At 44.1% G+C, this 14,897-nt stretch overlaps 1 protein-coding gene across 2 annotated transcripts in view; it reads left to right on the forward strand.

Moving 5' to 3' along the window:
• PLEKHA2 (pleckstrin homology domain containing A2) overlaps positions 1–14,897 on the forward strand; it is a 101,766-nt gene that overhangs the window by 46,643 nt on the left and 40,226 nt on the right. For both annotated transcript variants that reach the window (XM_032230022.1, XM_032230023.1), the window contains exons 3-5: positions 2,996–3,052; positions 6,208–6,256; positions 13,418–13,515. In XM_032230022.1, coding sequence (XP_032085913.1) covers positions 2,996–3,052; positions 6,208–6,256; positions 13,418–13,515 — 204 coding nt within the window. The remainder of the gene's footprint in view (positions 1–2,995; positions 3,053–6,207; positions 6,257–13,417; positions 13,516–14,897) is intronic.

A 14,897-nucleotide genomic window follows, 5' to 3' on the forward strand; every position in this document is an offset into this window, starting at 1 on the left:
CGGAAATCCCACAAGATCTTGACCATCTGATTTTCGGTGACTTTTTCAGGCTGATGTTCCCACCAGTTTGTTGCTGTTTTAATATTATAATTTTTGCACAAATTCCAATGGATCATTTGTGCTACTGAATTGTGCCGCAATTTATAATCAGTCTGCGCGATTTTTTTACAGCAGCTGAGTATGTGATCAACAGTTTCATCAGCTTCTTTGCAAAGTCTGCATTTGGCATCATCAGAGGATTTTTCGATTTTGGCCTTAATGGCATTTGTGCGGATAGCTTGTTCTTGCGCAGCCAGGATTAGTGACTGTTTCTTTCTTTAATGTACCTGTTTTTAACCATAACCAAGTTTGTTCACTGTCCACTTTATCTTTTATTTTTTCCAGAAATTGACCATGCAGTGCTTTGTTCTGCCAACTCTCCATTCTTGATTTTATCACATCTTTTCTGTATTCTTGTTTTGTCTGTTGGGCCTTCAGTAGATTTTTGTTCTTTACTTCGATTAATAGATGTTCTTGAGTTTCTTTTAAATAATCAGCCAGTGCATGTTTTTCTTCTTCAACTGTTTGCTTCACTTGTAATAATCCTCTGCCACCTGATTTTCGGGGCAGATATAGTCTATCAGTATCACCACGTGGATGTAAACTGTAGTGCATTGTCATTAGTTTCCTGGTTTTTCGGTCCAAAAGGTCCAAATCAGCTTGTGTCCAGTTAACTATGCCATCCATGCCAAACTGCATTGAAATATCGGTGCTGAATACTCGGAGTGTATTTGTCAATGATTGGATTTCTATTTCTGACTTTCCATAGAGTTTCAGATCATCCATATATAGTAAATGCGAAATTTTTTCAGCTTCTTTGGCTGTTTGGTAGCCTAATTTCATTTTTTTTAAGATTACTGATAGTGGGATCATTGCGATGATGAAGAGAAGAGGTGAAAGTGAATCGCCCTGGAAAATTCCTCGCTTGATATTAACCAGTCCGTAGCTCTCATTCCCTACTGCCAACTCAGTTCTCCATTGTTTCATTGCCTTTTCAGTAAAGGATGTAATATTTTTGCTAATGCCAGTTGTTTCTAAGCATTTTATGATCCAACTATGTTATTATTATTATTATTCTCTTCCTTCCTAGTACCTATCTCTCTCTACTTATGACTATAACCATTTTGCTTGTATCTTTAAAATTGATATTGTTTTATTTGTTTCCTAGTATAATTTGATTGCTTATTAGTAACCTATGACTATCACTAAGTGTTCTATTCTATTCTATTCTATTCCATATCTCTTTATAGTGTTTTACAGCCCTCTCTAAGTGGTTTACAGAGTCAGCATATTGTGATCTGGGTCCTCATTTTACCAATCTCGGAAGGTTGGAAGGCTGAGTCAACCTTGAGCCAGTCAAGCTCGAACTGCTGACACTTGGCAGAGTTAGTCTGCAATACTGCATTCTAACCACTGGGGCCCCATGGCTCATGTCACAGTTGTTAAATGAATCACTGCAGTTAAGTGATTCATAATGACATGGTTGTTAAGTAATCAGGCTTCCCCATTTATTTTGCTTGTAAGAAGATCGCAAAAGGGGAATCACATGACCCCAGGACACTACAACTGTCATAAATACGCTGCAATGGGGCCCAGCATCCACTACATGAATCCGTGCAGGACACGTGCAGCACACACATGCGTACTTACCACCCTGGATGCTCCAGCTGCTCGGCGGAGCATTGTGCAGGTGTATGCTCTGTGCGCGTGCGTGAAAGCCCCGATCGGCTCAAATAGCGGTAAGGAGAGCGGGCCCTCCGGAGCACCGTACCAGAACAGTGCCTGGTGCTCCCAGCATCCCACCACTGGTCGTAAGTGTGAAAAACTATCATAAGTCCCTTGTCTGTTGTAACTTTGAACAGCCACTGAATGAACTGTTGTAAGTTGAAGGCTATCTGAACCTGGTAGCCTAAATATTTGGGGAGGGAAATCTGGAATGAAGAGAAAAGTTCTTTTATTTGCAAAAGCTGAATTTGCAAAATTGTGACCAACCCCACAGTTCTCCATTATCTTAGGAAAAAGGACGATAATTTTAAACCTGCTCCAGCAATTAGCTTATATTGCTATTCTCAGAATTCCCAACTCTAGCCACCATTGTTGGGTAAAAATGAGAATTGTCTAAAAATCAATGTTGCTCAATGTTGACAACTTTAAGAGAGCTGAACTTCAAACCCCAGAATTCCCAAGGCAGTTGAAGTCCACCCAATTTAAAGTTGCCAGAGTTAAAAAAAAAACAACCACTGATTCAAGTATTTAACTTTATTGGCAATAGCACTCCAATTTTTCTACTCATTTCCCCCTACAGATTAGCTAAGGAAGGGAAGCGTAACCTTGTGTGAGTTAAAGAGTGCATAGTGCAGTTTTCCGAAAGAGATAGTTACAGTCATTATTGGAGGTGAAAAAATTAACGGCTGTGTACCTAGCTCCAGAGTTACAATGATGGTCTCAGAAGACTATCAATGGCCAGAACAAGGTATGACTCTAAACCAGGGGGATTTCAACCTTGGCAACTTTAAGACTTTGCTGGCTGAGGAATTCTGGAAGTTGAAGTCCACAAGTCTTAAAGTTGCCAAGGTTGGACATCCCTTGCTCTAGACCAGATAATTTCACATTGCAGATAAATTGGGATAAACCTTCGATAACGTGAAATGGATCTTTTGACAGCCATCCTTCACTTCTTGAAAAAGCTGAAGGGCAAACAATGAATACCGCAGGTCAAACTCCAGGGAGTGTAGCTACTACTGAACGGAAGTTCGGACTTCCGATTTTATTTTTGTGGATGTTAAAGCACCACAACATCTGTGTTACTGCCAAGAAAACTGTTGTGTGTTCAGAAAGTTAGGAACACTTGAGCTTGATTGGAAAGGGACGTCGCCTTTCACTTCCAAATAAGCAAAGTGAGAACTCCATCCCTGGGATGGGCAGTTAATTTTTTTTTTTTTAACTTTCATTTCAGAATCTGGCTGTAGGCTCAAAAGCAGTAGGATCTCTACAACTGACCTATATCTCTAAGGTAAGGTTACAACAGAGTTTTGTGACAACCCCAGGGAACCTATTGTTAGTCCTAATGATTCCCCTGAGTTTCTGGTCCTTATAATTTTTGTAATTGTGTTTTTAAGAGTTCCACCTCTTTGCCTCATAATTAAACAAACATATAACTCAGTAAGGAGAACGCTTGGCCAGGATGGATAGGTGGTGGTGTGTCTCACAAGCACAGGTCTTTTCATTTCTGACATGAAGCTGAGTAAGCATTACGCAGGAATAGGAAAAGTACATATGTTTCTTAAAGAAGCTATTTCTCAGGAAAGAAGATTATTGATTACTATAGGCCCGGGATGGCGAACCTATGGCACACGTGCCATAGGTGGCACACAGAGCCATTAGTCAGGGTACGCAAGGTGTTGCCCTGTCAGCTGGCCAGTGTGCATGCGTGTGCTGGCCAGCTGAGTTCAGCCTTTTTAAAAGCCATTTTTCGCCCTCCCTAGGCTCCGGAGGCTTCCCTGAAGCCTCCAGAGCACAAAAAACCAGCCCTATGGGCAAACCGAAAGTTCGGGAACAGACTTCCGGTTTGTTCGTAGGGTCAGTTTAAGCCCTCCAAGGGCTTCAGGGACCTTCAGGAGGTTTCCCTGAAGCCTCCGGAGGGCTTAAACCGGTCCTACGAGCAAACCGGAAGCCACTTCCGGTTTGCTCGTAGGGTCCTTTTTAGTCTTCTGGAGGCTTCAGGGAAGCCTCCTGAAGGTCCCTAAAGCCTCCGGAGGGCCTCTGGGGAGGGTGGGGGAGGCTGTTTTCGCCCTCCCCAGACTCCTATAAAGCCTCTGGAGCCCGGGGAGAGCGAAAAAAGCATGCAAAAAATGGGGGAGAGTGCCTCTCATGCGCGCATGCACACGGGCACCCCCCGTGTTGCATTATGGGTGCAGCACACCAATGCACACACCCCCTCCCTTCCCCCCCTTATGGCACGCGAGCCAAAAAACATTCGCCATCGCTGCTATAGGCTAATCCTTACCCATTCAACTGATGAAGTGTTGTGGCTTGTCAGCTGACGGCCCCTCCAGCAGCCAAATCATAGGAGGAGGAGGTTAAGGGTTAGGGTTAGGGTTAGACAGAGGCAGAGCCTGGGCCTTCCATCAGCCCTCAGATGGAGAGTCAACAGCCCCCAGGTCGCTGGGTGCCATGCCTGATGCATGGAAGGCAGAGGAAAGGAGAGCAGTGGAAATCTATGGGCTGGTCCTTGGGACGGAAGAGCCACCAGTGCTAGTGAAGCCCCAGCCTAGTTCTTGGGATAAAAGGCAGGGGGCAGAGATGAATAGATATGGCAGACAACTATTCATCTCCCTACTATTCATCTCCCTGCCGGACAGACGTGTTAGCCTGCGGTGAGAGAGAAACTTTTTTGCTGGGCTGCCACTACTCCTAATTAAAGAAATCTTTGAGTTCACTTCAGAGGGTTTGTCATGTTCAAAGAGCTGGGCCAAAATATGAGCAACCTCAACCTGATTACCTCAGATTGAGGTTCTTCATCATCTTTTTTTTTTTTAGTTCAAAAGTTTTATTTCTTTTAAAACAAACATTTCATCATTCCTCAATCAGTAAGACATCGAAGTACAATTTTTTGTATGTCAAAATAATTCTAGTTTACCACCAAATTCTTGTCTAGCCTAATGCATACCCCTCCCTCCCTCCACCCTCCCCCCCAACCCCCCTCCTCCTCCCCCCCCGACTTCCCAGAACCCGTACACGGTATGGATTTTTAACAAACACAGTCTAAAATCTATTTTAAAAAAAAAAGAAATAAAGAAATTAATGACATTCTACATTGACCTTAGCTTCTTCTTGCTAAACTAATTTTAAACAATTTAAATCATTTCTGATCTTAAGCATAGGCTAACTGGAATTTCTTGGTCCCGTATTTATTTTGTATATAGTCAATCCATTTTTTCCAGTCTCGTTTATATCTCTCATTCGAGTGATCTTTAATATATGCCGATATTTTAGCCATCTCGGCTAAGTTTGTAACTTTCAATGTCCATTCTTGAGTTGTAGGCAGGTCTTCCTTCTTCCAGTATTGCGCCACCAACAGTCTTGCTGCCGTTATTAGGTGCAGAATCAAGTTACTCTCTACCACTGTAAAATCAGTACATATACCTAATAAGAATAACTGAGGAGTAAACTTTATCCTTCTTTTAAAGATATTTTGCATAATCCACCATATTTTTATCCAGAATGCCTTAACCTTTTGGCAGGTCCACCATATATGAAAATATGTAGCATCGAGAGAACCACACCTCCAACATTTAGGCTGTACATTCGGATACATAGAAGCCAGCTTTTTAGGATCTAAATGCCATCTATAGAACATCTTGTAAAAATTTTCTCTCAGATTTTGAGCTTGTGTGAATTTCACATTTGTTACCCATATTCTTTCCCATGTATCCAACATTATTGGTTCTTCAATATTTTGAGCCCACTTTATCATACAAGTGAGGTTCTTCATCATCTTGATGGCTAAGGATCAGCCTGTGGAAGTGAAGCTAAAAAATAAATGGCCAACATGCATGCATTTGTTGGAACTGATTTTTGCAATTTATATCCTGCCATGAACTCCGTAGAGGTAGGATGCGATAAAAAGAGTGAGCAAAATAAATTGAGGATAAAAGGAATTGGAGAAGGAAGTCACTAGACCTGTTCTTTGGACTGAGTTAATTATCTCACCAGCTTTCTCACCTCATTGCTCTGTAACTGGCTTCAGTTATAGGCCGAACTCTTTCTTAAATTAGTGGCAGTAGGTTTGGCCACCCTCTCTAGGTGCAACAGGACTGGGATGTTGATGTTGGCAGGAGAGAGAATGTGGTCCTCTCAAAATGCATAAACAGCCTGTCTCTGTCAGGGCAGGACCACTTGTCAAGTTCCAGTTAAGCTGATCTATTGCTTGTGCCTATACACAAGAATCTAGTTAACTAATAGTTAACTAGATTAGATGTATGTAGAGCACTACATTGGAGCTCGATAAAGAGTTAACAGAATTCTAGAGGGGTTGGACTGTGGGACTCCAGGTTAATTCCTCTCTTGACTCCACCCCTTCTGGCTTACAATCTCCTTTCTAAAACCAAGATTAAAACAACTCAGGCAACCGCATCAGCAGCCCATTTCCATTTCCTTTCTTTGCAGGTCAGTGTGGCTACCCCCAAGCAAAAGCCGAAAACACCGCTCTGTTTTGGTAAGCCTTAATTGTGGGGGGAGCAATGTCTTTCACTGGACAGGGGCAGTGGACCCTTTTGGATCCTCTATTGAAGAACTGGTTTTGGGGAAGATTTTTCAAGGGTAAAAGGGATGATTTGGAGCTAAAGAGATGCTTTTTGTCCCGTAGGCCTCTCCAAGGCAAATGTGGCTGAGTTTGGGGAGGTTAGCTTTAAGGGGTGCTAATATGTATAAGTGCCTCAAGCCTACAGTATGTATTTTCGCCTGATGCCCCCTCCCCAGTGGTGGAATTCAAAATTTCAAAATCGGTTCTGTGGGCATGGCTTGTTGGGCATGGCAGGGAAAGGTTACTGCAAAATCCACATTCCCTTCCCACCTCACCCCACTAAACTGCTTTCCACCTTCATTCTCCTGTGCAGGGCAACAAAAGAAGACTAAGCCAATCAGCTGGGATGCAGCGAATAGATCAGGGGTGGGGCCAGCCAGAGGTGGTGTTTGCTGGTTCTCCGAACTATTCAAAATTTCCGCTACTGGTTCGCTAGAATAGGTCAGAACCGGCTAAATACCACCTCTGTCCCTATCCTCAATAAAATGAGCAGATCTGAAATGTTCAGCCCTGCTTACTCTGCTCTTGGAGAGCTGCAGATGAGGTGCTTTGTTGCTATGTGTAGGACATGGACCATGAGTTGTCCATCTGTAATGCAAGTCATTAAAGGGAGGATGAAGATTGGAGAGTACCTTTGTGGTAACCTTTGGAGCAGAACTTTGGCTTCGACAGGCAATGATGTGTTGCAAACCTCACACGTACTTCCTAGGAGGAAGAATTGAATTCAAAACACCTTTTGCTCTTCAAATCCAGAGCATTGCATGGATCTTAAACCAGTGGTGAAATTCAATTTTTTTTACTACTGGTTCTGTGGGCGTGGATCGATGGGCGTGGCAGGGGAAGGATACTGCAAAATCTCCATTCCCACCCCACGCCGGGGCAAGCCAGAGGTGGTATTTGCCGGTTCTTTGAACCACTCAAAATTTCCACTACCGGTTCTCCAGAAGCTGTCAGAACCCTCTGAATTTCACCCTGGTCTTAACATATAGGTGGAAAGTGGATAATTAAATTCACTTCTTACTTAGGAAGCAACATTGGGCGATGTTGGTGGTTTTTCAGCTGCACCAACTTAGGAATCAAATGGAGATTTGAGACCTCTTGGAGCAGAGAGTTCTTTGCAAGAAGGGAGGGAAAGGATAAAAAGGCCGTCTTCAGGTTGAGTTCAATTCTTGGGGGCCTGACAGAGACATTTTTACCGATTTGTTTTAAAGAGTAATGAGGAAGTGGGTCACCATCTTTTTTTAAGATGATGACACATAGCACTGCAATCTAACTTGGTGCGTGGGGTTTCCCTGTGGCTTCCATGTGGTAAACTGGTGGGCCGCTACCCTACTTTCATGAAGACCAGCCAAGGTCAATAAGTTGTTGCCACCTAGCTGGTCTCAGAAGGGCAGGCTTATAGATATCATTTCGACCTTATGGTAGACCCATGGTATATCCTCTTCCAAAGGAGGACCACTAGTCCTCCTTTGAAGACTTACTCCTTGTGGCCTCACTTAGAGGTGGATTTCCACTAGCTTAGCCTAGTTTTGCACAGGAAGAAGAAATTAAAGCCTAAGAAATGTTTCATCAGAGCCTCAAGGCCTCCTGTTCTTCTACGTTAAAGGAGAAGTGACTGAGATGGATTAGACGGTAGGATTGAAGTAAACATCTTCAGACAGGAAGCCCTGGGGAATTAGGGAGGAAGTGACAGAACCACACGAGATGGAACTGGTTGGCTGCCTTTGTCCTTCCCAGACAATGTATTATTCTATTACTCTAATTTCTTTCTTTTTCCCACCTCTTTAAGCTTTGAAGAATATAGTTATTTATTTAGAAAAAATTATAGGTTGCCTATTTTACTTCAAGGTAATCCTGGGCATCTTACAATCATTAAAAAAAATCAAAACTATCTATCTATAAAAATAGCTGTGTGTGTGTGTGTGTCTGTTCGTATGAAACGCCTTGAGCAATTTCAAACTTGGTACACAGATGACTTACTCTCTGGAAACAAATACTGTGGGGGTAAGACATCCCTAATGCCCTTCAGGGGGTGGGTGGGTTATGTTCTGTTAAGCTACAGCCTGTTGTGCCTTAAAATGGATTCTGTTGTACTGCCGTAAAATGGCTTCTACTGTACAGCGCAGTGGAGTTGCCCTGGTAATGGCTTCACAGTACTCCACAATGGGGGTCCCTCTGATAAGGGGGAAAATCAAACATTATAAATTACATTTGATCTGGACATTCCCCCCCCCCCTATAAATAAATACCTGGGCAACGCCTGGTTATCAGCTACTATAAACTAAAAACATAAATAAGTGAATACAAAATTCAAAACACGACGGACCAATTAAAAGATTGGGAGAATGGGGAACAGGATGGTGGGAGGTGGGATCTTTTTCCAATTGATCAGCCACCTCCACTGTAATAACTCACCCATTGGAGCCAGAAGCTAACTGGCAGAACCTATGATTTCATACCCACATGCATGGAAATAACAGCAAACCTGAGCTGGAGGGAGAGGCTGATCTAGAAGTCGGCCTGTTAGAGAAAATTGTCAAGTTTTCAGAAGCACACGCCAAACTTTGTTGAGTTATAAATAGAACAGAATAGAATAACAGAGTTGGAAGGGACCTTGGAAGTCTTGTAGTCCAACCCCCTGCTCAGGCAGGAAACCCTACACCACTTTAGACAAATGGTTATCCAACCTCTTCTTAAAAACTTCCACTGTTGGAACATTCACAAGTTCTGGAGGCAAGTTGTTCCATTGATTACTGTATTTTTCGGACAACAAGACCCGCCGGTGTATAAGACGCACCAAGGTTTCAAAGAGGTACCGTGTTTTTTGGAGTATAAGATGCACCTTTTTCCCATAAAAAAGAGAGTGAAAATCTGGGTGCATCTTATAAACTGAATACAGCATTTTTGGCCTCCTGAAACCCCACCCCCTTTGCAAAAATGGACGTGGATAGCCTTTAGGAGGCTTCCAGAGTGTTCCGGGGGGGGGGGGGGGGGACAAGGAAAAAAATGGTCCATTTTGGCTCATTTTTGCCTTCCCCTGTTGAAGCCTGCAGAATGCTGCTGGGGGTGGAGGAAGGCAAAAACATCTCCGTTTTTGCAAAGAAATGGCCGGTTTTCGCCCATTTTTCACAAAAATGGGATTCACGGGTGGGGCTTTAGAAGGCCAAAAATGACTGTATTCAGTGTATAAGACGCACCAATATTTCCACGCTCTTTTAGAGGGGGAAAAGGTGCATCTTATACTCTGAAAAATAAGGTAATTGTTCTAACTGCCAGGAAATTTCTCCTTAGTTCTAAGTTGCTTCTCTCCTTGATTAGTTTCCATCTTCGCTTCTTGTCCTGCCCTCAGGTGCTTTAGAGAATAGCTTGATTCCCTCTTCTATGTGGCAACCTCTGAGAAATCGGAACACTGCTATCATGTCTCCCCTAAAAAGTTGTTCCATCTCCACCTTCCAAAGAAAGGCTGAGTCATGTCCCCACTTATTCAGGAGCCGCAGATGAGACAGCTTGAAATGGTCAGTGGGAAGGCCGATAAGTGGTAGGACAGAATGTTTGAGGATAAACCTTATCCTCCCTTGCTTTCTCAAGGGAAGGGAAACATGGCTTTGTTTTCAGGCCCTCTGGGATAAGCGCCCAGTTCTAATAGTATGAACCATATCTAAATGAGATTGCCACTTGGACAGAAATAATGCCCTTTCAAACGAAGACAGCTCCTTTGGAAAGTTGGCCCACCAATCAAAGGAAAAGTAGAGCTTGCTGAATAATAATAAACAGGGGTGTATTCAAGGCTATACTTTTCTCTTCAGAGACAGGGTAGGGTAGGGTAGGGTAGGGTAGAGTGGAATGGAATGGAATAGAATAGAATATAGAATAGAATAGAATAGAATATTCTAGCCGAGGTGGTGCAGTGGTTAGGGTGCAGTACTGAAGGCCACTACAGCTGACTGTTATCTGCAGTTCAGCAGTTCTAATCTCACTGGCTCAAGGTTAACTCAGCCTTCCATCCTTCCGAGGTAGGTGAAATGAGGACCCAGACTGTGGGGGCGATATGCTGACTCTGTAAACCGCTTAGAGAGGGCTGAAAGCCCTATGAAGCGGTATATAAGTCTAACTGCTATTGCTATTGCTAATATAGAAAATGGAATGGAATAGAATAGAATATAGAATAGAAAATAGAATAGAGAATAGAGAATAGAATAGAATATGGAATGGAATAGAATGGAATAGAATGGAATAGAATGGAATAGAATAGAATAGAATAGAATGGAATGGAATGGAATGGAATAGAATGGAATAGAATGGAATAGAATGGAATAGAATGGAATAGAATGGAATAGAATGGAATAGAATAGAATAGAATAGAATAGAATAGAAAATAGAATGGAATGGAATTGAATAGAATAGAATATAGAATAGAATATAATTCTTTATTGGCTAAGTGTGATTAGACGCACAAGGAATTTGTCTTCAGTGCATAAGCTCTCAGTGTACATAAAAGATAAGATACATTCGTCAAGAATCCTTAATGATAGTCAGAGGGTACAAATAAGCAATCGAATCATACTAGGAAAAAATCAATTTGAATTGTAAGGATACAAGCAACAGAGTTACAGTCATACAGTCATAAGTGGGAGGAGATGGGTGATAGGAAGGATGAGAAGACTAAGAGTAATATTTAATGCAGACTTAGATCACCCCGTTCTGTGGTTTTGGGTTCATCTAGCTCCCTTTCCTTAATTGGACAGTCATTCTGTAGCCCATCTCCTTGGTAGAAACAACTGTTTCTCAATTGATGTGCTGCCACCACCTGTTTTAAGTTGGAACCATCTTTCTCCTTAATTCTAGATGCAGGCCAAGCATGGGGAAAAAACCCCTTCTGTCTTTCCCTGTACCTGCATGAAAACAAATAGTTTTATGCCAGAGCAGGTAGCTGAGCAATGGGTGGAATGAAGGGGATAAGAGCTGTCCCTAAATGAGAAGTCAAGAAGCATATAGGATATTTAATTTTATTAATGCGAAGGTTGGCACTCCCAGCATATATTTTGCAGGCCAAAGTTAATGGAAAAAGTCAACCCAGCCTGTTCAGGGAAAATATAAATCAAATGCACCCAATTTAGCATGTTCTCAGGCATAAAATAATCACTCTCCCAGGCGTTTCCTGCAATCAAGAATCAGCGAAGATCCTTGTTCTTAGTTTGAGGCATACAATTGGGAACTGCATGTGCTTTCCAAAAGGCTTGGTTGCAGCCCTAAAGAAGAAGAAAAACACCTGAAGTTATTAAATCGTCTTTTTTGATATGGCAGGAGATACGTATTAAACGCAGAACTCATTTGTTGCTTTAAGTAGCTGGGCGCAATAGCTCTCTCCTCTGAAGAACTGTGCTGTTGAATCTCAGCATAGTGGTTAGAGTGCAGTACTGCAGGCTACTTCTGCTGACTGCTAGCTGCCTGCAATCTGGCAGTTCTAATCAGTTATAACCTCAACTTGGGATGGCCGTCTTCTTCCGCCAACCACTCATGTGCCTTCAGGACAAGCGTGGAGCAGTCAGAGAGAATGGGAAGTCGTGGTGGCACAGTAGTTAGAATGAGGTTTTGCAGGCTAATCTCTGCTCACTGCCAGAAGTTCGATCCTGACCGGCTCAAGGTTGACTCAGCCTTCCATCTTTACTAGGTGGGTAAAATGAGGACCTAGATTGTTGGCGGCAATAGCAGAGGTGGTATACAGCAGGTTCTGACCAGTTCTGGAGAACCATTTGTGGAAAATTTGAGTAGTTTGGAGAACTACTTCAGGGTAATGGATCTGGGTACTTGAGAGACCGCCTACTGCCAATTACCTCCACTAGACCAATTAGATCCCACAGACTAGGCCTCCTCCGAATTCCATCAGCCGGCCAGTGTCGACTGGCGACTACCCGGAGGAGAGCCTTCTCGGTGGCTGCTCCGACCCTCTGGAACGAACTCCCCGTGGAGATTCGTACCCTCACCACGCTCCAGGCATTCCGCAAAGCCCTTAAAACCTGGCTGTTCCGACAGGCCTGGGGCTAAAGACTTGTTGCCCCACTCAAATGGTATGATTGCTGTGCGTTTTAACTGTGTATGGTCTTTATGTTTTGTAATTTTGTCTGTTTTTCCCCTCCCTTGAACTGTGAGCCGCCCTGAGTCCCTTCAGGGAAAAGGGCGGCATACAAATAAAGTAAATTGAATTGAATTGAATTGAAACCGGTAAATACCACTTCTGACTGGCCCTGCCCCCATCTATTTTCTGCTTCCCGAGCCCCAGCTGATTGGGAGGGAATGGAGATTTTACAATATCCTTCTGCTGCCACACCCACTAAGCCATGCCATGTTCACCAAGCCATGCCCACGAAACCGATAGTAAAAAAAATTGAATCCCACCACTGGGCAATAGCCTGACTCTAAACCGCTTAGAGAGGGCTGTAAAGCACTGTGAAGCAGTAAACAAGTCTTAAGTGCTATTGCAAAAACAAATGCTATTGTGATAGATATAGATAGATAGATAGATAGATAGATAGATAGATAGATAGATAGATAGATAGATAGATAGATAGATAGATAGATAGATAGATAGATAGATAGATAGATAGATGAGTCGTGGTGGCACAGTGGTTAGAGTGCAGTACTGCAGGCTATTTTTGCTGACTGCTGGCTGCCTGCAATTTGGCAGTTCAAATCTCACCATGCTCAAGGTTGACTCAACCTCCCATCCTTCCGAGATGGATAAAATGAGGGACCCAGATTGTTGGGGGCAAGAGGCTGATTCTATAAACCACTTAGACAGGGCTGTAAAGCCCTGTGATATGGTATATAAGTCTAAATGCTATTGCTATCACAAAAAGGGCCTTTGAACTCATCCCCTGGACTTCCTGAGGTGGTGGACCATGCAAGGGGAGCTTCTTGGAGAAATTGAAACTGGTTCATGGAGCAGGGAATGAGAAGTGGGGAACTGGAGGAGAACATGGCTCCTTCTAGAAGCTGGGAGGTGGCTACTGAGGACAATAATGCCCCCTCTTTGAAGTGATGCGCAGCTCTTGACCATGATCTTTACATCTGCAGTTATCAACGCCTTGTCTCAGCGATATGTCTTGCAAGCCAATGACCAAAAAGATCTGCAAGACTGGGTGGAAGCGTTGAACACCGCCAGCAAGATTACGGTAGGTGATCTTCTCTCTTGGCCTCAGCTGGGCTTCCCACTAAAGATCCTCAGAGGAAGGGAGAGAGCAGATCATTTTATCTAGGTGAAGGTTGTATCGTACAGCTGGTCTCCTTGTGTATTTTTTTCAGGAATTGGAGCGGCTTTGTGCCAGGAATGGGGATGCGAGTGAAATTAGGAGTAACTTGGAGTGTAAATTGCAAAAGAGGACGAAGGATTAGATCAGTGATGGCCGAGTGCCGAAAAGCAGGTGTGCAGGCTGTTTGGGGCCACAAACCCGGAAGAGGAGCTGCCCAGGAGGCATGCATGTGCCTGAAAATGGTTTCCGGTGTGCACATGCGCACCCGCCAGCGAGTCTTCCAGTTACTGGCACACATGCACGTGTGACGATCATCCGGCCAGGGCACATGCTCACGCTGGAAAACGGAAGACCAGCTCTTCCAGTTTCTGGCACTGCCACATGCACAAAGGCCAGCTGATGATCACGCGTGCCAGAAACCCGGAAGAGGAATGGGTGATGCCACGTGGGCCAGATGACATGGCTCTGTGTGCCACGGAGGCACGCGTGTCGTGGGTTCGTCATCACGGGATTAGATAACTACCCCAATCAAGGCATCAAAGATAACTGTGACCCTAATTTGAAGTCCAGACAGGGTTGAAGCTTCCATATGGAGAAATCACTACTTAGAATTGTCCATCTTCTCTTTTTCTACCTGTTTCGTATTTTCTGTGGGGCCCTGGTTTTGGGGCCAGAATACCAACTGCCTTTAGGGCTAGATCCAGGGATAAGCTTCTTGGAGGGGAGGGGGTTTCGCATGGGTTCGGGCGATCCTCTAGCTAGGATTCTGTCCAGTTCGGTGAACCCCTAAATGCCAGTCCTGGCTGGCCACACCCACTCCACCCCTCCCAGGAGTCTCTACGTGGCCAGTTCATCATGCCAGATAAGTATAGGTCCCATGCGGAGGCTCAGGGAGGGGGGAAAATGGGCCCACCAGAGGTTCCGGAAGTCTGGAAACGGGCCTGTTTCTGGCTTCCAGAGTCCAGGGGGAAGCAATTTTTGCCCTCCCGGAGGCTTGAAACAAACCTACAGAGCCTGGGGAGGGTGAAGAATGCCTCCCTTTCCCCCCATGGTGCAGGAGGCTGACTAGGCCACGCTCTCCATGTCCACGCCCACCCAGCAAAGGGGCAGTAAACCCATTGCTGCAATTTTTGAAGCCCACCCCTGGCTACATTGGCCCCTCGGCCTCTCATATGTCAGGGGTGTCCAAACCTGGGAACTTTAAGACTTGTGGACTTCAGCTGGCTGGGGAATTCTGGGAGCTGAAGTCCACAAGACTTAAAGTTCCCAAGTTTGGACACTCCTGGCATAGGTGATTCAACTCC

Source organism: Thamnophis elegans, chromosome 13 (genome assembly GCF_009769535.1).
Source record: "Thamnophis elegans isolate rThaEle1 chromosome 13, rThaEle1.pri, whole genome shotgun sequence".
Lineage (NCBI taxonomy): Eukaryota > Metazoa > Chordata > Lepidosauria > Squamata > Colubridae > Thamnophis > Thamnophis elegans.